The 20381-nt window shown below is 40.5% G+C and overlaps 2 protein-coding genes across 6 annotated transcripts in view; one reads left to right on the top strand and one right to left on the bottom strand.

Annotated features, from left to right (window-relative positions):
- ARL13B (ADP ribosylation factor like GTPase 13B) overlaps nucleotides 1-20381 on the bottom strand; it is an 87622-nt gene that overhangs the window by 43490 nt on the left and 23751 nt on the right. The window lies entirely within an intron of this gene.
- On the top strand, nucleotides 848-16979 carry STX19 (syntaxin 19). The gene is made up of 2 exons (XM_045001939.1): nucleotides 848-1077; nucleotides 15064-16979. Exon 2 carries the CDS (start codon nucleotides 15129-15131, stop codon nucleotides 16008-16010), a length of 882 nt encoding a protein of 293 aa, XP_044857874.1. The 5' UTR covers nucleotides 848-1077; nucleotides 15064-15128; the 3' UTR covers nucleotides 16011-16979.

Below are 20381 nucleotides of genomic sequence, written 5' to 3'. Positions count from 1 at the left end.
AAACAGCCAGAGAAGAGGACACAGCTGGTGAAGAGAACTGATTAAGATACAACCTACGTATGCTTGGAGGGATTATATTTTTACTGGTAAATATTGGCAAAGATAGATTTCACCATACACAAACAGATGAAAAAAATACTTCCATTGAGGATAATCAAAACTTACAGATGGGCAAAGTAAGAAAAATGCTGTTTGAGAACTCAGTTTAATTGAAGTATATTTACTTTGTACACTTTGACATGTGATGCTGACAATTTGTTTTAAATGGGTATAAGCTTTAACTTTTTAAATTCAACATCATTAAATAATTATTTGATCCCATAATTTCCCACGGCTGTGAAAATTTAAAATTGATAAAAATAAAAAAATCTTAAAAATAAAACACTGATATCATCCACTGAAATAAAAAATAAATGAAAACTGAATTCTGACAAGCCTAAGCATGTCACAACACTGGTGTACTTTTTCCTGTGTTATCTTTGGATTGAATTTATGAACTGAGTTAAAGACTTTTAAAATACTGACTGTTGGGGGTCTACCCTTCCAAACTAGTTTTGTGAATAGGTCTGATAGCCTTCAATGTAGAACTTAAATTCCTGTTCAAGGAGGTTTTTGGTTTTTATTTTGTTTTAAATGAATATTGTACTTAACAGCCACTACTGTATTTCCAGCCTACAAATACTGTATCTAAGAAGCTAGTCACAGGAACTTTCTGCTATTGGCCAATTGTAATAAAATGAACCTCCTCTAAGGCAAGGCTGAGTCTCCAACCGGCAGAACCAGATTCCCCAAGAGCAAAGTAACCAGTTTGCTCTTCTACTGTAGTACTACATTGCAAGGAGTCAGCTTCTCATACCACAGCTCTCCGAGATGCACCCTCCAGATGATTATTTAAGAACTAGGAGGAGCAGGCATGCAGAAACTGTTTAACAGAAAGGCACTCAAGACGCATTACTTAAGCAAATGGTCAAAATCATACTTTTCAGGATACACTGAAGTTTACCCTTAGAAGTAGGATTCCAGCACTGAAGAACAAAACAAAACAATAAAAGACTGCCACCAGCACAGGACTATAAGGTAAACAGTTGGTTTTATTTTGCATTAATAGTTGCAAATATTACAGAAACAGTATATAGTACAGTTTAAAATGAAATAACTAAGTGTGAAGATACTCAAATAGTGGATGTCTCCCCTGCTCTGAATTTGATAGTGCTATTACTAAATATGCTCAACAGTTTTAATGCTCATGTATATGAATGCTAATTTGTGAGACAAGTTTTAACACATACATGTATTTTTCTGGAAGTGTGCCAGAATCGCCTTAAAGGAAAGGACTTGCTTTTAATTTTCCAAGTCAGTAGAATCTTTTATTAGGAAGGTTCATGTTTAAAACTGTGAGAGACATACATCAAAACATACTTGAAGTGATATACCGGCAGAGTGCTTCTCTCAGTTTGTCAAATTAAGTTTACCAAGTGAAAAACTGTATACACAGAAAAACATGCTTATTTTATTTTAATTTTATATTAAGATACTTGGGTTTCTCTTAAGATTGCATATTAACATATTTACTTCTATATATATATTAAAGTCAAAGCACTAACACTTAGATCAATTAGGATTTTTATGACGACTAGAGCTTTTGAACTTTATTTGAAGAGTCATGGGAAAGGGAGTGTTTGTGTACATTTAGTAGCGCTGACATCATGCATCTGGCATTTAAGAAAAGTATTGCCGATACATAGACAAGCATTCAGTCAAAAGTTCTGTTCACCTATAGGCAAAATCTGAATGCCTCAAAACAATACAAAATAACTTACTCCTTGATTTGCCTATTTCTAAAATGTAAGAAACCTGAGCAACAGAAAACAAAAATCTGAATGCTACGTGGTTTTGAAATACAACAGATGATTTAGTGGATTGATCCAAATATGGACAAAGGACACTTTCAAATTAATGTCAGGTTGCACATTTCCTTATTTATATTTCAAGCTCCATCATACATGAAAGAACTTTACAAAACCAATTTTACTTTTCTCTATTTTTTTGCCTCTCTCTCAGCCTGGGTCAAGATCCACTGATTTTCATTCATAAGCACAATGCTGCAATGTAAATACTGAAGGAGTATATTGACTCCTATCTTGCCAGTGGATTTCTTTAAGAAGTATCATAAAAACATTCCTATGTGGAATATTTTTTGTAAAAGTCTGACTACAGAACCTAAAATTTTGGACCCAATTTGACCTGACAAGATAAATCATGTATTGCCTACAAATATGATTTCTAATTGATTCTAAAGCCTTTGTACTGCCCAAAATTATAATAAATACTGCCCATCAAAAATCATGAACAGTGAAGGGTACCACAAACTCAGAAAATGTACAGTATCAGAAATGCTAGCAATAGCAGAAGTAATTCAATAGGAATGGATTTCCATGAGCAACAGTGGTTTCATTTAGAGATCATGGATACTGGTCTCTCTTCTCCCCTCAGCTAAGGTAGTGTATTAACCAAGATTCTTACCATATGTAGTGGGAAAAACAAAGGAGAGGTATGTGCATGCGTATGCACAAAGGAGATCTGATCATAACAGTGATCTGCAAAGGAAAAGCAAGTCGGTTATGCTTTTCTGCATTTCATGGTATATAGAGAAGGCCTGAATTTATTGACTGTATTAATAATTAATAGTTAAAATAAATTTATGTATTAAAGAAAAGTGTGTTCAATTTGGTTTTATTGTTGTTTATAACATTAGAAATTCAGGTCTTCTCTACCCTGTTCTTCTCGCAGGGCCATATGGATAAGAGAATGACCTACTCCTACTAATACCAGGAAAGTGAAACCTCAGCAATTAAGACAGGAAAGGATTTTTATTCCCTGTTTACATTAATGCCTATTTAACTCAAACACCTGGCCTACAGTTGAGGAGAAAGATTTCTTTAGATTCCACATCCTTTCCCCTTCAACTAAGGGTTTAGTAAGCTCCCACTGCAATTTTTTAGTCTTCCAATGAAATCTCTGGCAAAGTCATGGAAGACAAGACTATACTGATTGTTTTATATGTTAGAAATACCAACATACAAAAACCTCACACTTTCAGTCCTTCTTATATATTATGAAGGACCTAGAAAGCAAGACTCCTTTGATTCCTATCTCCTCTCTTTGCAGGACACCTTTAGCAGATATTAACCCAGTAAAATATTAGAAAATGAAACTAGCTATCTAAAATAGATTTTTAGCTATAAGTAGTCTCCCATCCACTATTTCCAAAGTAACAGACTCATTTTACAGTATGTTCTGGATTTGTTGAGAAGTGAGAGTCACATAATTCATCATTGCCTTTTTTGTATTTACCAGTAAATTGGCACTGGCATTTCTTTCTCAAAGACAATGAGTTATATACTACTTTACCTCTCAAACTGGGACTCCTATTTAAAATAGTGAGTTATCCTGAAAAACTGATGGCACGATATGCCTTGAAGTAAGGTGCTGCAGTACCATCCACCTACTAAGGCAGGCGTCTCAAACACGCAGCCCGCGGGACGCATGCGTCCTGCAAAGTTATTTTCTGTGGCCCGCGAGCTGCTCACAGCCCCCCGCCACCCCCCCAGTGTTTACCTAGAGCGGCTCTGGCCCGGCGTGCACTGGGGGCAGGGCAGGGCAGGCTCCCTGCCTGCCTGCCCTGCCCCGGCGCTGCTTCGGGAAGTGGCCAGAACCTGGGGAAGGAGAGGCACAGGGGTGTGTGTTGATGTTGCTTCAGGCACCGCTCCCAGCAGCTCCCATTGGCCACGGTTCCCCGTTCCCGGCCAACGGGAGATGCTGGGGGCGGTGCCTGAAGCAACAGCAACACACACACCCCTGCTCCTCTGCTCCCCCATGTTCCAGTCACTTCCTGGAGCGGCACGGGGGCAGTGCCTGCCCCCCAAGTCCCTCCTGCAGTCAGACCCCCTGCCACACCCCTCCTGCACCCCAACCCACTGCCCTGAGCCCCCTGCCGCACTCCTCCTGCACCCTGATCCCCTGCCCTGACCTCCTGTTGCACCCCTCACCCCATCTGCACCCCACACCAACTCCCTGCCCTGAGCCCCCTGCTGCACCCTTCCTGCACCCCGATTCCCTGCCCTGACCCCCTGCCACACCCCTCACCCCTTCTGCACCACCTGGGGGCAGGGAGGGGGCAGAGTTGGGGTGGGGATTTCGGGGAAAGGGTTGGAATGGGGGCAGGGAAGGGGCGGGAAAGGGGCGGGGCCTCATGGAAAGGGTGGAGTGGGGGCGGGCCCGAGGGCAGCGCCGTGGGGGAGGTGTCAGTAATGCGGCCCTTGGGCCAATGTACTAGTCCTCATGTGGCCCTCGTGGTCATTTGAGTTTGAGACCCCTGTACTAAGGGGATGGAATAAAGAGTTTGTATACGTGCAATTGGAAGGAGATTAAAGAGAATCAACTTTATCTAATTCAAGATTCCCCCAGCCAACTCCACCACCTCTAAATACAGGGTATACTTAGAAATACAGTAATAATCTCTCTCTGTGTTATATTTGTAGCCATGTCTAGTGCAGCTCCTCTCTTAGGCTACCACTTGAAGTAATCATGATAATGACAATTCTAACTTTTTGTTTCACTTAGAACAACTTATCCTGTGACTCATTCTCACCTCACTTCTGAATCCTATTTTCATTTACTGGGAGTGTTTTTTCAAAGCTCTCCACCCTGTACTATTTGAATCATGACTGCCCGATCAAACAGAATCTATCCAGAGAGAACTCTGAGTTCAAAACAAGGATTCCCAACTTCAGGCTGAAGGGCAGACAGACAGTAACTGGTATTTTTGTATGTCTATGCACAGGATTTAAACTCAGAGGGGTAGCCGTGTTAGTCTGGATCTGTAAAAAGCAACAGAGTCCTGTGGCACCTTAAAGACGAACAGATGTATGGGAGCATAAGCTTTCGTGGATAAATATGCATTACATGTGTCTGACAAAGTGGGTATTCACCCACGAAAGCTTATGCTCCCATACATCTGTTCGTCTTTAAGGTGCCACAGGACTGTCTGTTGCTTTTTACAGGATTTAAACTATAGGTAAACACATGATAAAGGAGAAAGAACTGAAAACCTTCCACAGACAAAAGACTGAAGACTAAATAATCCAGCTCTAGCCTTGCAGAAATTGGATAATGGGATATAAAGCCTTTCACCTGTAGCTCATTGGATTCTATTTGACCCAGATCATCTGACAGCTAGTTGGGTGGCCAATGTAAAGTGAATTGGTGGGTTTAGGCTACTTCCTCTCATAACTGTGTCCATAAAAACTTGTCAGCTTTGTTAGCAGTAGCATCTCAGGGGCCACTGGTTTATCATGAAGGTTTAAGATCTCTCTCACCCCCAGAAGCAGAGCAATGCAGAAGGTTACACTACTACTGCCTCTGCTATACTGTACTTGGATAGAGAGCTTGATTGTGGAGTCAGCATACAGTTGATGTGTGCTCTTTGCACAGTGCAGTTCTTTTGATAAAAATTCTGAAAGTTGTCTAGAAAGCTCTCTCACACTTTAGTAAAGCTCTGTTTCATGGGTACAATGTCAGCATTCTGGTCTGGCAGCTGTGAAATGGGACCAAGCACTAGTCAGCAATCTACAGAGTATGAATTTTTAGTCTTCAGTTGTATAAGTCAGGAGAGCAAACCTTGAATGGTCTGGGTAGCTACCAGATGCCACAGAAATTAAATGCATTGATTTCACCCATCTCCCATGCTGCCCAGCTTTATTGCCCTCAAAGTATAGCAGTGGCTGAGCTTCCAAAATAGTCACCATTGCAGCTGAGGTTTGCCTAATTTTCATTGGGGGAGTTTTGTGATTTGTAGTTGTGGTATCACATTTGCATCAACAATCAAGTAAAGGTGAAGCTACTCCATTTTGTAGCCACAAATGAACTGAAGAAAGGTCAGCATCTCCATTACTCATTTTGAAAACCCTGCCAGTTTTTTCAAAAGGGGCACTGACAACATTAAGACATTTTTAAAGTTAGGATGTTAGCTATGGTAAAAGCCACATTAGAAACTTTAAAAATCTCCATTCTCGTTTCTAATTAGGTTTATCCATTCCCCTTACACAGCTTGTCTATTTCTGCAGTTAGTAAAAAGAGTGGTTTGTCAGTCTGGACTTCCAGGTGCAGTGTACATATAACATCAAGAGGCCATCTCCAGGCTGTTAGTGTTGAGTTCTGGAAGTCCATACTGCATGCACTTCTCACTTTCCATTACCCAAAGAAACGGTGAAATACAGCACAACTGCTATCTGTACGCATGGGAATTGTGATAATTATTATTATGGCAATGTTTAAAATAAAGGATCCAGAACTCGCAGGTTTCTAATCCAAATCCTGGTTTTGCCAATGACAAAATGTGTACAAGATACTTCATTACTTATCTCAGTTTCCCCAACCATAAAGAGACGCAATAAACCATTTACCTCACAGGAACATGTGGAGGATCAGCTGTTGTAGAGCACTTTGAAGGCATAAAAGCTTACACAGACTATGACTCGCAACAGCCACCATTTCTTCACATTCCACTAATGTTAGTGCTTCAGCCCATTCTTGACCCTGTACTATCTCAGCTGCTCACAATCCCCTCCTTCACCCAGCATCTCAAGGCTAGCAACCTACAATAATTCTCATTCTTCCTAGAATATAATGGCCTTACAAAATTCTGCAGTTCCCTCTCCTGGAGTTTACCAGTCCCTCAGGAACCCTCAACCCCTACTATTATGTCCAAAGAAATCACTTTTTCCCCTGTCCGTCACATCCAGAACTTCCCAGTCATCCCTCACACCCTCAAACAACCCTCTCATTAATACCCCTAGCCCTTTCAACTCTTAAGAAAGCTTGTTCCTTGTTTTCCCTTCACAACTGTCTTCTAATCCGACTCCCGGTTTCACACACTGCACCCAATACCACCACTTCGCCTCAAAACCTACTCATGCTAATCACCAAGTATCTAACTATACAACCTCGCACAAATTCACCACTCTCTGCTCACATCAGAGCCCTGTTCCAGGCACCCTCTATCAACAACCCTATCAGGAGTCAGTGGCAGAGCTTACCTGCAGCAAACTAGGACAGCTGTATGGACAAATAGCCCCAAAAGCACTCGTTCCAGTATGATCCCAGTTGGGTGTCACATTCTTAATGTAAGCCCCAAGCATCAGATTTCTAACGTAAGCATTATTGCCCACTACTCGTTACTTTTTCAATGGACAATGATGTTGCACTAAAAACGTGCAGTGCAGTTTAATACACTATAACAACCTTCAGTTTATAAAGCCTGTTCAAGTGGGTATGTTTTTTCAGGCTGAACAATCTTCACAGAGTCCCTCTGTTTGCTACATTCCTTTTATTGCACAACATATAACACACACAGATACCCAGAGTGTTTATAGTGAATAATTCATTTTTTACAATATGCACAAATACAGCAGTGTTTTAAAAATAGAAGCTGGTCTAACTGGACTGAATTTGGCACAGAAACAGAAAATGTGACTTGTTCCAATACAATTTACGAATAGGTATTTTTCCATGAACATCAGCTCGTTTAACATTTTAAAGCAGTGACTTTTTTTAATAGAGGAAATATTCATCAAGTCTGCTTACCATTTGATAAACAAAAAAATGAGCCTGCATATCCTATAAGCATGATGTTTTAAATTAAAAAAAGAAAACCTGTGCCTTTCTTCTGTATCTACTTTAAGACAGCATTAGGGGTAACCTCACTGGAAGATTCTACAGCAAAACGTTGAAAGCATAACAAATTGTTCTCCAATTTTGTGACAAAATACACAAGCAAAGCTGTTGAATAAACTGAAAATTCAGATCTAATCTAATTTTTCCCATGTGGACCAAAAAGTATTTTAACAACAGACATTTCAAATGTTGCACATCTCACTGAGCCTACTCTTGCACTACTAATACGAGGCACCTAAGAATGACGACTTGGACTCCGGACCACACTACACTCTTAAAACTCTGCTCACAGCCACTGTGCTCAAAAGCGACTGTCATGCAGGGTTCTTCTCTCTCATATAGTCTATAGCAGGGGTCGGCAACCTCTGGCATGCAGCTCACCAGGGTAAGCCCTCTGGCAGGTCGGGCCAGTTTGTTTACCTGCTGCATCGGCAGGTTCGGCCGATTGCGGCTCCCACTGGCAGCGGTTCACCATCCCAGCCCAATGGGGGCTGCAGGAAGTGGAGCGGGCTGAGGGATGTGCTGACCGCGGCTTCCCGCCGCCCCCATTGGCCTGGAAAAGCAAACCGCGGCCAGTGGGAGCCGCGATCAGCTGAACCTGCCAACGCGGCAGGTAAACAAACTGGCCCGGCCCGCCAGGGTGCTTACCCTGGTGAGCCATGTGCAGAGGTTGCCGACCCCTGGTCTATAGTGTTGTTTCTGAATACGGTTGTAATATAGCTTGGAACCATGTTAGAGATGGATACCAACTGTGTTTACAGCCATCCAAGGCTGCACTGTGTTTGACTGAAAATACTGAGCACTTACACTGCTTGTTTTGAGCCATAGCATAATGAGACCACCAGCAATTACACAATCTGCCTATCCCCCACTTCAACTTGTCAACTGCATTTATCTGAAACTTCTGACTTTGCATTTTTCTTAGTTGCCAACACACTGACAAGCTTAATTGGCAAGCAGTGTCTGCAGGCAACAGCTAGGCTGAAAGGATGTAAAATATGGAACTAAGTTTCAATTGCTTACATTCCATCCCACTAAGACTAAAGTAAAAGCACAAAGTCGTCCAATTATTAATAGCTACTTAAAAAGTGTTTTCCTCTTAACTCTGAGTTTAATATTTGAACACTAATTGCTCAATCTGTGAGCGTGTAGGGTAAAATAGGAGACTCGTATTCTGAATATTCCAGTACACAGTCCCAGGATATTCATACACTATCACTATATTTTCCTATAAGGAAGCGTGCATTCACCAATTTGAAGATAATGTCACTCAAATACATAGAAACTACGTAGACAGTTCTTTAAAGATATACAAAACACAAAGATATACAAAATCCAAAACCACTGTTTTTCTGCCATTGCATGTTTACACTAACAGTGAGTTGGCAGCCAACGTTCATTATGATTATAACTGGTTTTGAAGGGGTAACATGGTGATTGCTTGTTTTAAAGTTTTCCAACAATTAACTGCAAATCATTCAGCTTCACAAAAGCTCTATCTTGCCACCCTCCACTACCACCAATGGTGTACCCTTATAACTTGCCTTTTAATTATAGGCTTCTTAAATCATACTAAATTAACATGGGTCAACAGATGTGTTAGGTTATGCTAAAACAGATTTTCAGGTCACTTCTCTGAAGTTTTATTCAGCATTCCCGATTACTTTCACATGCCCCAATCTGAACTTTCCCTGGAGCAGTCTAAATGGTGCCAAGCAATTCTGAAACATTTCAAAAAAATGTTATCTTTAACGAATCACATGTCTTCTACTAGGGGCAGACGTACAGTAAATTTAGCTATGCTAAGGAATTATTGCAACAACATGAATACATCATGTGAGGGCTTCTTTGTTTTGGGCAAAATAATGTTTTCCAGTAGATTAACAGACTTGCCTGATCTTAAGTCTCTGTACATTACCAAAACACTGACACTGCTGGATTTGTTGGCTCTTAGAAAAATATTACATTGTATCACGAAAAAACTATAAGATAGCAGCAAAAAAACAAGAAAAATCAAGGCGAGCATGGGGAGACTACCAATGGTAGGATACAGTATCTATCTTTACTCCAATTACTTATGGCCTGCAGCAAAAAGTCTGAACACAGTTTACATTTATTGTTGTGTTTGATTTCCTGTTAACTCTTCCTGTGCACTGACATATTTAAGAGTTTGTTGGAAATATATTCAAAAGTGTTCAGTTTCATTACTTTTCATTATGCAAAAATGTATTTAGGGACCTTAAGTGTAGACTAGGGATCAGAGAAACTACAACTGTACTATTATTTAAGGTGTTCACACTACTGTGTAAATATGTACAAAAGGTGTTTTGCATACTGACAATTTATAGGAATCACTCCTTTGCTGTCATTTCGTGTGTCACTACTTGGAGGCTATATAAGCACACTGAACTTGAATGTTAAAGATCTTGACTTTTAAAAAAAAAATCAATATATTAAAAAGAGTTGTCCTGTCACTACAAAAAAAACAGCATTCTACTAGTTTACACTTACTAACTGTGCAGGCAACTCTTTACGCAATAACTCTAAGCAATTTTGAATTATTTGAAGGTTAGGGAGTTGAATCTTGGCAGTATGATGGTGAACTTTGATAACATTACAGAAGGGCTTTAAAAACGTAACTTGCTTCATATATTCTAACATGTTCTGATCTAATGGTGAAGTTCATCTGAAAATTAACCTTGGGCAAAAGGTACACTTCAATTAAGGGTGGTGGGAACATTTCAAGATAGGATGCACTTGAACTCCCCCTATTAAGTCTATAGGAAGGGAGATGTAGTGTCCCACACTGCACAAATCCTCCATTTTTGCCACCAGTGAGAAGTTTATCCCAAAGGTAAAGGTAACAGAGAGTAAACCTACCTAATTAGAACGTTCAGATCATCTCTGTAGACACAATGAAAAGGATTTCAGAGCCAAATAAGGGACCATGACTGTAGTCATGGTATTGTGTATAGTTATGTAAAGACCAGTGAACAGTTTACAGTAAGTTTTTAATCATTTATCCTTTATCACAACAGGCAGTCATGACCTCTATAGGTAAGGATGCACAGAAGTTTCTTTTACAATTCCATTATCACATGCTCCTCTCTTCCTTCAGTCTTCACCTCTTTCTTTGAAATTTTCCATTCTTGCTTTTTGCCAGATGGTAAGTTTTTTGGAAAATTTGAGCAAAATCTTATTAGTCATTTTTGAGTTCAAGGAGAGTGGGGGAGTGTTGTGTTTTTCTTCAGTGCACATGATGAGAAATTTCTACCAGCCAAACTTTAATAAAAACAGTACAACAACACTAGTTGGTTGATATCAGAGTTCACATTCCAAATGTACATACCTGTTTTGCTGACTAGACCTAAGGTTCCTGATCATTCACAGAAAAGATTACAAACATAATTTAACCCAGAAGTAATCTATCCTTGGTAATCTGTTGCTCTGTTACATCTAATGTAGATGTATCAGGTTGACAACTCATTATCCTGATAGACAAAGCAGCAGTTTGGAATCAACATGAACAAATTTAGACATTAAAGAAAATCCTAAATTGGTTTAGATTAAACAATTTATTTTCCATTCTGTATATAGAATATATATTTCCCATTTAACATATAAACAATTTATTAAATAAAGTCACTAACTTCACATTAAATGATGCTTGTGTAATTTACACTCCTAAGTGTAAAAAGAACAGGAGTACTTGTGGCACCTTAGAGACTAACAAATTTACTTGAGCATAAGCTTTTGTGGGCTACAGCTCACTTCATCGGATGCATGTAGTGGAAAATACAGTAGGAAGATATATATAGACACAGAGAACATGAAACAATGGGTGTTACCATACACACTATAAGGAGAGTGATCAGTTGTGGTGAGTTATTATCAGCAGGAGAGAAAAAGAACCGTTTGTAGTGGTAATGAAAATGGCCCATTTCCAGCAATTGACAAGGAGATGTGAGGAACTGTAGGTGCGGAGGGAAATAAACATGGGGAAATAGTTTTACTTTGTGTAATAGCCCTTCCACTCCCAGTCTTTATTCAAGCCTAATTTGATGGTGTCCAATTTTCAAATTAATTCCAATTCAGCCGTCTCTCGTTGGAGTCTGTTTTTGAAGTTTTTTTGTTCTAATATTGCAACTTTTAGGTCTGTAATCGAGTGGCCAGGGAGAAACTCCTAAGTGTGGTTATCTTCCATTTATAATTTAAATATATCCCTCTGGTCTCAGATCTAGTATAACCAATGTTTAATTCCAGAAAAGTTTCAGAGTCATGTTGTAGAAGTCCTCTGGAAAAATGTTTGGGCTGACTAACGCTCTGTGACATTAAAATGAATTTTACACTAGTAGCTCCAAATGTAAGGTCATCAGGTACTATACAACTATCTCATATTATGCTGTACTTGCACAAAAATCCTGAACTAGACAGTTACTCCAAGTCCTATTCCAGAGCGGTAGCTGGGAACTAAGATGCTACTGTAAAAACAAGCCCATAAATTATTTTCTCCTTTGATGGGGAGCGGGGGGGGGGGGTAAGAAGAGGAGAAGAGGGCTTAATAGCAGTAGTACTGAAACAGCCACAAAAATGCCACTACATTAAAACATGTCAATTCCACATTTGAGATACAAGCCCATACAAGGTTTTTCACCACACTGTTTAAGACGACCACTATTTGAAAGCCCCTATGAGTCTGTGAGCCCGCAATAAGCACAAGGAACGCAAGCAATCATATGGGGCTCTGCTCTATGTAATGACCCGTACAGTATAACATTTAACTAAATACTTTAAAACTATTACACTCCAAAGACAGTGTAAGCTAAAAATTCAAAGAAAGCTTCACTCCAAGTGTGCTGTTTTGTTAAAGTTGTGTCAGACAGTTTCATTCCCTTTCAAAATCCTGCTATAATTTTTTTTGGAGAATGGTGGAAGGCTGATAGTAGGAATAGGCAACAGTGCTGAAGCTGATTTTTAGTTGTTCACAGATGACAGAGTAGACAGGCACAGGAAAGGGTGGAATGCTGCCTCTTCAAGATCATTTTGAAGGAGCAGCTGAAAAGACTACAGTAAATTCATTTTCTAAGGGATTAATCATCTAACAGTCTACACACCTTACATACTTACATGAATAAAAAATTTCATACATTAAGATAATTAATATCAGAGTGCTGTACCAAATAAAAAAATCAAATAGAACTTAAACCTCTTAAAACACACCTACTACATGGCACTTACCCAGTTCCAGAAAGGCTTCAGAGGACAAAATATAGACTATACCCATTTCCCTTCAATAAATCTTTGAATCAAAAGACTTGCTTCTTTTTTTATCTGAGATAGAATTATATTTTGCCAAACTCCCAAGAGAGTTTCTCCCAACTTTTTTCTTCCTTACATATTACATGGTTTCTCTTAATATAAAAAGAGAAACACCCAAATTTAAAAAAATACTTTTATTTTCCAGGACTCTACTTATTCCACTGTTGATTTGTTTATTTAACAGACTGAAGATTGTTACAATTCAAGATGACAGACGACAGTGCAAAAGTCACCAGCCATGAGCGTGTGTTTGTGTGACAACTCCTCTCTGATAAAATCTGCTAAATACATTAAGTTTTCAAAACCAAAGCTTTCTTCACAGTAAACTATTTTAATCTCCAATGAATTATTTTATATTAAAAATAATCCGTTTAAGAATGATCAGACATGAACTCCTTGGAAGCCTAGTTCAAGGTTGTCCCATGTGTCATTTGAAAGATAAATTCCTCGGATTTGCAGTTAAATCCTAGTTTGTGCTATAACCTCAGTATCAGAAGAACATGACTATTTTTAATCTAGATAATCCTCAAATGGCTTCCAAGTACCTCCTTGATTATATCTGGCATATTCTAGTTAGGTTTCTATGTTTGAAATGAAAAGCTTGTGGAGTAATGTGGTTAGAAACTAGAATCAAATTCATTTTCCATTAAAAATTATAGAAGAGACTCACAGAGAGGAAGAGAATATAGGATGTCCTGGTCTGATATAAACCTTATTAGTTTGAGATGGCTTTATTAGTCACATGTAGTAGAACTATGAATATGTTAGGCAGGTACAGTAGAACCTCAGTGATACAAACACCTCAGGAATGGAGATTGTTCGTAATTGAATAAAATGTGGTTGTTCTTTCAAATGTTTACAACTGAGCATTGACTCAATACAGCTTTGAAACTTTACTATGCAGAAGAAAAATGCTACTTTTAAACATCTTAATTTAAATGAAACAAGCACAGAAACAGTTTCCTTACCTTGTCAAAAAAAATTTAAACTTCCCCCTTTATATTTTTCAGTAGTTTACGTTTAACATAGTACTGTACTGTACAGTGTTGCCTTCCCCCACCCCCACCCCTCGTCTCTGCTGACTGATTGGGTACTTCCAGTTCCAATTGAGGCATGTGGTTGACCAGTCAGTTCACAACTCTGGTGTTCGTAACTCTGAGGTTCTACTGTAATTCTAATAAAGACAGAGAAAACCTTCCAACTATACTACCATGAATGCAGTATACAACAAATACAACTTACAGAACAATAAAGGAATTTTAAAAGTAGCTACCCTTAGTTTAACTATACAGGCCTTGGAAGGAGAGGGAGGGGGGACAGATTTCAAAATCATGTTAAACAAAAAGGCATAAAATAGTTTTTCCAAACAAAAACATTTCACTTTTGAAGGTCTAGCTTGTAACAACCCAGGGCTAGAAATTAAGTGCTGTGTGGCCCATTAGGAAGCTGAGAATGCTATAAAACTCCTGCAAATTCAGAGCTACACTATTAGGAACTTCACCTCACACTCCAAGAATTCATATTAAAATGTAAATTATTTGATGACCATTTTTTTTCAAACACGCCCTACCTTCATTTTCTAATCCACTTTCATTTCTAGAAACCAAACCAGAAAACTACTGCTGGCACAGGACTGAACAGCCCATCTTGGGCCTCAGACCAGTGTACATTTGGGGAGTAAGTTCTGCAGTGAAAAGGCAGAGATATGCTCTTAACTGGCACCTGTTTGAAGCAAGTCAAAGGCTTAGGGTTTTACAGCAAGTCCTAGTGGAAGTGGATTAGTGGGCAGGGTACAGGTGAGGCAGTCAGCAATACATGTTAAATGCAATTTATCAAATAGCTGTGATCACCAGATACAAGGTATATTTAGTCAGATGCTCATCTTCTCTCATTTGCTGCTTCTTTGACATCTTATCTCTGTGCACGGGAATAGGTCTCTGCCATCTGCATAGCCAGTGTGTGCGCAGATAATTGCTAAACAGGGATTTTTTTTGTTGTTGTTACATTTAGGATTACAGTGACATCCACTCATAAGGAAAGAAAGTTAGCTTGCTGTTCCTTGCACAACGGAAAAAATGAAAGACCGCCTTCAAGAACTTAAACTGCGAGCAAAAGAACTGCAGCTAGCTGAAGAGAACAGCTGTGCGCCTGAGGTGAAAGAAGACCACCAAGTAGAGTTTGAACAGCAAGCTATTATTTATGAGAAAGAGCCCATAACTGAGAGGCACCTAAATGAAATCCAGAGACTTCAGGACGAGATTAGTAACTTGGCAGAGGATGTTCAAAAGTTTGGTCAGCAGCAGAAAAGCCTCGTGTCCTCAATGAGAAGGTTCAGTGTTCTTAAAAAGGAGTCCAACATTACAAGAGAAATAAAAAGTCAAGCAGAGCATGTAAGTAAATGCTTGGATGAACTATCAAAAACAGTGAAGAAGTCTGAAAGCGAACATGGGCCATCTTCTGCCATTGTAAGAATCCTTACATCTCAGCATGCGTTCCTTTTCCAGCGTTTCCAGAACACCATGCTTTCATACAATGATGCTATAACAGCCAAGCAGGAGAAATGCAAGACATTCATTGTCCGCCAGCTTGACGTGGTTGGGAAAGAGGTCTCCGAGGAAGAAGTGAATGATATGCTTCAACAAGGAAAATGGGAGATTTTCAATGAAAATCTGCTTACTGAAGTCAAAATCACTAAAGCTCAACTATCGGAGATTGAACAAAGACACAAAGAACTGGTCAATCTGGAGAACCACATCAAAGACTTGAAGGAGTTGTTTATCCAGATCTCGCTTCTGGTGGAGGAACAAGGGGAAATTATCAACAACATTGAAACGGGTGTAAACAATACTCAAGATTATGTTCAAACATCAAGAGAAAAGTTTAGACTTGCAGCCAAGTATAGAAAGAGAAACCCTTGTAAAGCAATATGTTGCTGGTGTTGTCCACGCTGCAGATAACAAAAAGGGATGATTCTCAATATTCACAGGCTACCATTTTGCTAGCAGAACTTTTGAAGCAGTTCTGTGGATTCCATTTACACTTCAGTTTGTCTCTGTTTACTCTCCCCACCTCGAGGGCTCTTTCCTTCTACTTCTGTGCATCTCACACTCAAAAGGGAAAAAAAATCCTCTCTGTGCTCCTGCAAGTGGCTCTTCCTGGCCGAACTAGAGAAGTAGTACCTAGGGATTCTCAGCAGTTTGTCTGCTTCTGATAGGCTGTGGTAGAAGTGTTATATTGGAAACACAGATGAAGCAGAGGAAGTGGAAAGATCACCTTTTCTGATCCTACCAACCCAGAGTAATCCTGCTTTAAAAGAGGTTGTCCAGTGGAGCTGGTGGATTATCACAGTGACCAGTGTGATATAAGCACAAGGTCTAGGAGGTTCCGCCAGTGGTGCTGGGAAGTTTTAACAGTATTGCTAATGCCAAACATTCAGAAGTCATGTGTTGGGCCCCCAAAACCATGAGACTGGCTTAGTTATATTTTAAAAAAAAATAAGTTTAAGGTTATTTTTATTTGCCCTTCTGGTTTTTGAGCTTTCAACTTGCACCTGAGTCATGTTTTCAGGCTTTTCTCAGCAGCTATGAGGGCAAGCAACTTTTTTTTGTTTTTAAATTTGCAAACTGATATATCTAATCACTGTTCTCCAGGAACTGAGGCTTTAAATTAAAACATCATGTATAACTAAAATCATGATAAAAATCACAAGTGTTGCCAACTGGAGAGGGGAACCACGCACATTTCTCCTTTTATAAAATGTATGAATTATCTTTCTGTCCAGAGTGAATGTATGTGTTTATGACACGTAATTAATGTGTTTATATCTAAACTATTTAAATATAAGGACTGAACTAAACAATTCTAAATTATTAAGGTAACCACTGTTTTCTGAAAGTGTGAATTAGAGAAATATAGAAATCTCATTCAATGGCTATGCTGTCCATATTTTATTCTATTCCCTCACTCAAGACCTTCCCTCTCCTCATTCCCACACAGAAAGATCATTATCCACTAGTTCCTATTTAGCAAGGTGGGTATTTAGAACATACCAGTAAGCTGCCAATTTAGTCAGCTTCTTCAGTCTTCAGTTACTTAAAGATCTCAGATCACTTGCACTTCAAGACAAGTATTTCTTAAATTCAATTAACCTGTAGAGTTGCCAATTTAGTTTGGACGTATTCCTGGAGATTTCATCACCTGACAAACTTTAATTAAAAATTACTCTTTAATTCCTGGAGACTCCGGGATGATCCTGGAGGGTTGGCAATCCTATGCTGGAAGCAGTCAGAGCAGCAGAACTGAACTTACATCAAATATGCAAGTACATGAATATTTCTATATAAAACTACACCGAGAATGTTACAGTGGCAATAAATACAACAGTAAGACCATGAAAAAAGCATTCCATGTGCTGAGACACCAAAATACAGTACTGTGGACTCAAAATTTTTTATATATATATTCATTCCCTGATGGTGCCTATGTAGCCAAAGTGACATGAATTAATTCTCCTTTTTAAACTTCAGAATCTATATCCCAAGATTTTCAACTTCTGACAAATTAATTAAAAAACAGTCTGTGAATTTGCCTTTTAAAACTATGTTTATGATTAAACAATCAGACATTACCTCTTCATCCACTGCAAACCTACAATGGAGTCCAACCCAGAGATGGTAGCAAAGATTAGATAGCAGCCTAATGAAGAGGTCACCAAGCTGCTTTTTTCTTTTGTATCAGTTCCCCTCAAGATAGATGGATGGTTGGATGCTCTCCGGGCCCCACTTGCACCAGGCCCCAGCCATGTTCCTCTCATCCTTTTATCTCTGTTCGCTTTCTCTCTCCATACCTTGTTTCTTCTTTTAAGCATATTTGCCTTTCGATTTATAAAATTTTGTTTTGCTCTTTCTGGTGTTTTTGTCCCCCCTCCCATCCTGCCTAAGGAGCTATGTGCTGTGGTGCTCGGGTCCCTGGGAGCCACAAGGAGCTAAGATGAGAAGCAAAGCTTGAGCTAGCTGAGCCTGCAGCCTTAGGCTTTGGCTACACTGACACTTCAAAGCGCTGCCACGGCAGCGCTTTGAAGCGCTAAGTGTAGTCAAAGCGCCAGCGCTGGGAGAAAGCTCTCCCAGCGCTGTCCATACTCCACCTCCGTGTGGGGAATAACGTACAGCGCTGGGAGCCGCGCTCCCAGCGCTGGGGCTTTGACCACACTGGCGCTTTGCAGCGCCGCAATTTGCAGCGCTGGAGAGGGTGTGTTTTCACACCCTGCTGCAGCACTGCAAATTTGTAAGTGTAGCCAAGCCCTCAGACACTTAAGCTGCTCCCAAGGGCAGCTGCATTAGGAAGGCAGGAAGTGAAGACAAATTACTTTTGAGAGGCAGCCCATTGCTTTACCTGCAGCTGAAGTATTTCTGCAGTGGGAAGAAGTAGGTGGATCTGGAGTGCTAAAGCCGTCTACATCCTCACTGCTGTCTTCCTCCTCTGCTCAAGGTCCCATTTGGAATAGCATTGCACCCTCCAGCTTTCAAAATGCTGGCCAACAGCAATTCTAATTGAGAATCCCAATGAAACTGATATAAATTAGTTCAGGAAAACCTTGGAAACATTTCCAAACTCCCATGGGGCATGCTAGAATCCAGGCAAATCTAGACACATTCAGAGTGGTCAGATCAAAGCCTACTGAAATTCTGAGAAACTGGACTTCCTAGTTTTCTTGATAATTATGCTAGAATCCTATCAAGTCACTATTGGCGCTAATAAACCCACACAGAGAACTACTAAACTAATTCTAAAAGCTTACATTTAGCTTAGAAACGTAATGGAGCAACTCCCCACTCCAAATTCAAATTATAATCCAAACAAACCTGTGTCAATGTATTATCAGACGCTTGGATTCCAAAGTAACCCTTAACAGAAAAATTCTTTGAATTCCTCCTTTGGACACTAATGCACAATCTGCCAAGATTTCATGTAAAGGCTGTGATTATAGCAAGCAACTTCTATAAGATACAGACCTACATTTTAAAAGCAAATAATGATTTGGGGTGCTCAATTTGACACACTTGAGTGCGGCCTAACTTCCAGAGGGTCCTTCTGAAAATCAGGCCTCTTTAAACAAGTCTCAAGTTCAGCAACCACAAATTGGGACATCCAAAAACATTAGTGAAAACACACAAAGTCTAAGTGGGCTAAGATTAGATAGAGAGAGAGAGAGAGAGAGAGAGAGAGAGAGTGCACCAGCATTAAGATTATATTTATCAAGCTGAGTTTCAGGCACAAAAAGCACAAGAACTTTTTTTTTCTTCCAAAAGCTTTCTACTAAAGCAGAACTTTCTATGGCGACGGTTTTCAAACTGCCGGTCGTGACCCACTACTGGGTTGCGGAATGGAAGGCACTGGATCGCGGCGGCTCTCATCAGCACCACCGACCAGGCCGTTAATAGTCCCGTCGGCAGTGCTGCCCATCTAAGACAGGCTAGTTCCTACCTGTTCCGACACAGCGCTGCAGCCTGGAAGCGGCCAGCATCAGGTCCGGTTCCTAGGTGCGGGGGCCACGGGGCTCCATGCGCTGCCTCTGCCCCGAGCACTGGCTCTGCACTGCGGGGGCGGTGCCTGCAGGTGAGAGGCACCTGGAGCCGCCTGCGCGCCTCTGCCTAGGAGCTGAACCTGCTGCTTTCGTGGCACAGCATGGTCCACGGTGCCAAGACAGGCGGGAAGTCTGCCTCTGCACCCCGGCTGCACAGCTAACCAGGAGACACCGGAGCTAAGCCCTCGCCCCAACCCGACACCCCAACCCCCTATGCCAGTCCTGAGCCCCCTCCCACACCCTGAACATCTCGTTCCTGGCCCCACCCCGCAGCCCTCACCCCGACCCTCTGCCCCAGCCCTGAACCCCTCCCAAATTTCTCATCCCCACCACCATTGGATCGCGGGCATCAACAATTTTCCTCAACTGTGTCGCCAGGAAAAAAGTTTGAAAACCATTGTTCTATAGTATACTGCAGGAGTATAGTATACTGGGGGGAGGGATAGCTCAGTGCTTTGAGCATTGGCCTGCTAAACCCAGGGTTGGGAATTCAATCCCTGAGGGGGCCACTTAGGGATCGGAGGCAAAATCAGTACTTGCTCCTGCTAATGAAGGCAGGGGGCTGGACTCAATGACCTTTCAAGGTCCCTTCCAGCTCTATGAGATAGGTATATCTCCAATTATTAATTATTAGAGTCTCAAACATGCAGCCCACAGGCCCACCATAGGTGCTGACTCCGTGGGTGCTCCAGGGCTGGAGCACTCACAGGGAAAAATTAGTGGGTGCACTCACCGGCAGCCAAGC

Source organism: Mauremys mutica, chromosome 1, assembly GCF_020497125.1.
Source record: "Mauremys mutica isolate MM-2020 ecotype Southern chromosome 1, ASM2049712v1, whole genome shotgun sequence".
Classification (NCBI taxonomy): Eukaryota; Metazoa; Chordata; order Testudines; family Geoemydidae; genus Mauremys; species Mauremys mutica.
This window is presented reverse-complemented; position numbering and strand designations above follow the sequence as displayed.

Bases quoted from the DNA above. Each gene is read 5' to 3' on its own strand.
- STX19 (XM_045001939.1), top strand. From the start codon at position 15,129: ATGAAAGACCGCCTTCAAGAACTTAAACTGCGAGCAAAAGAACTGCAG.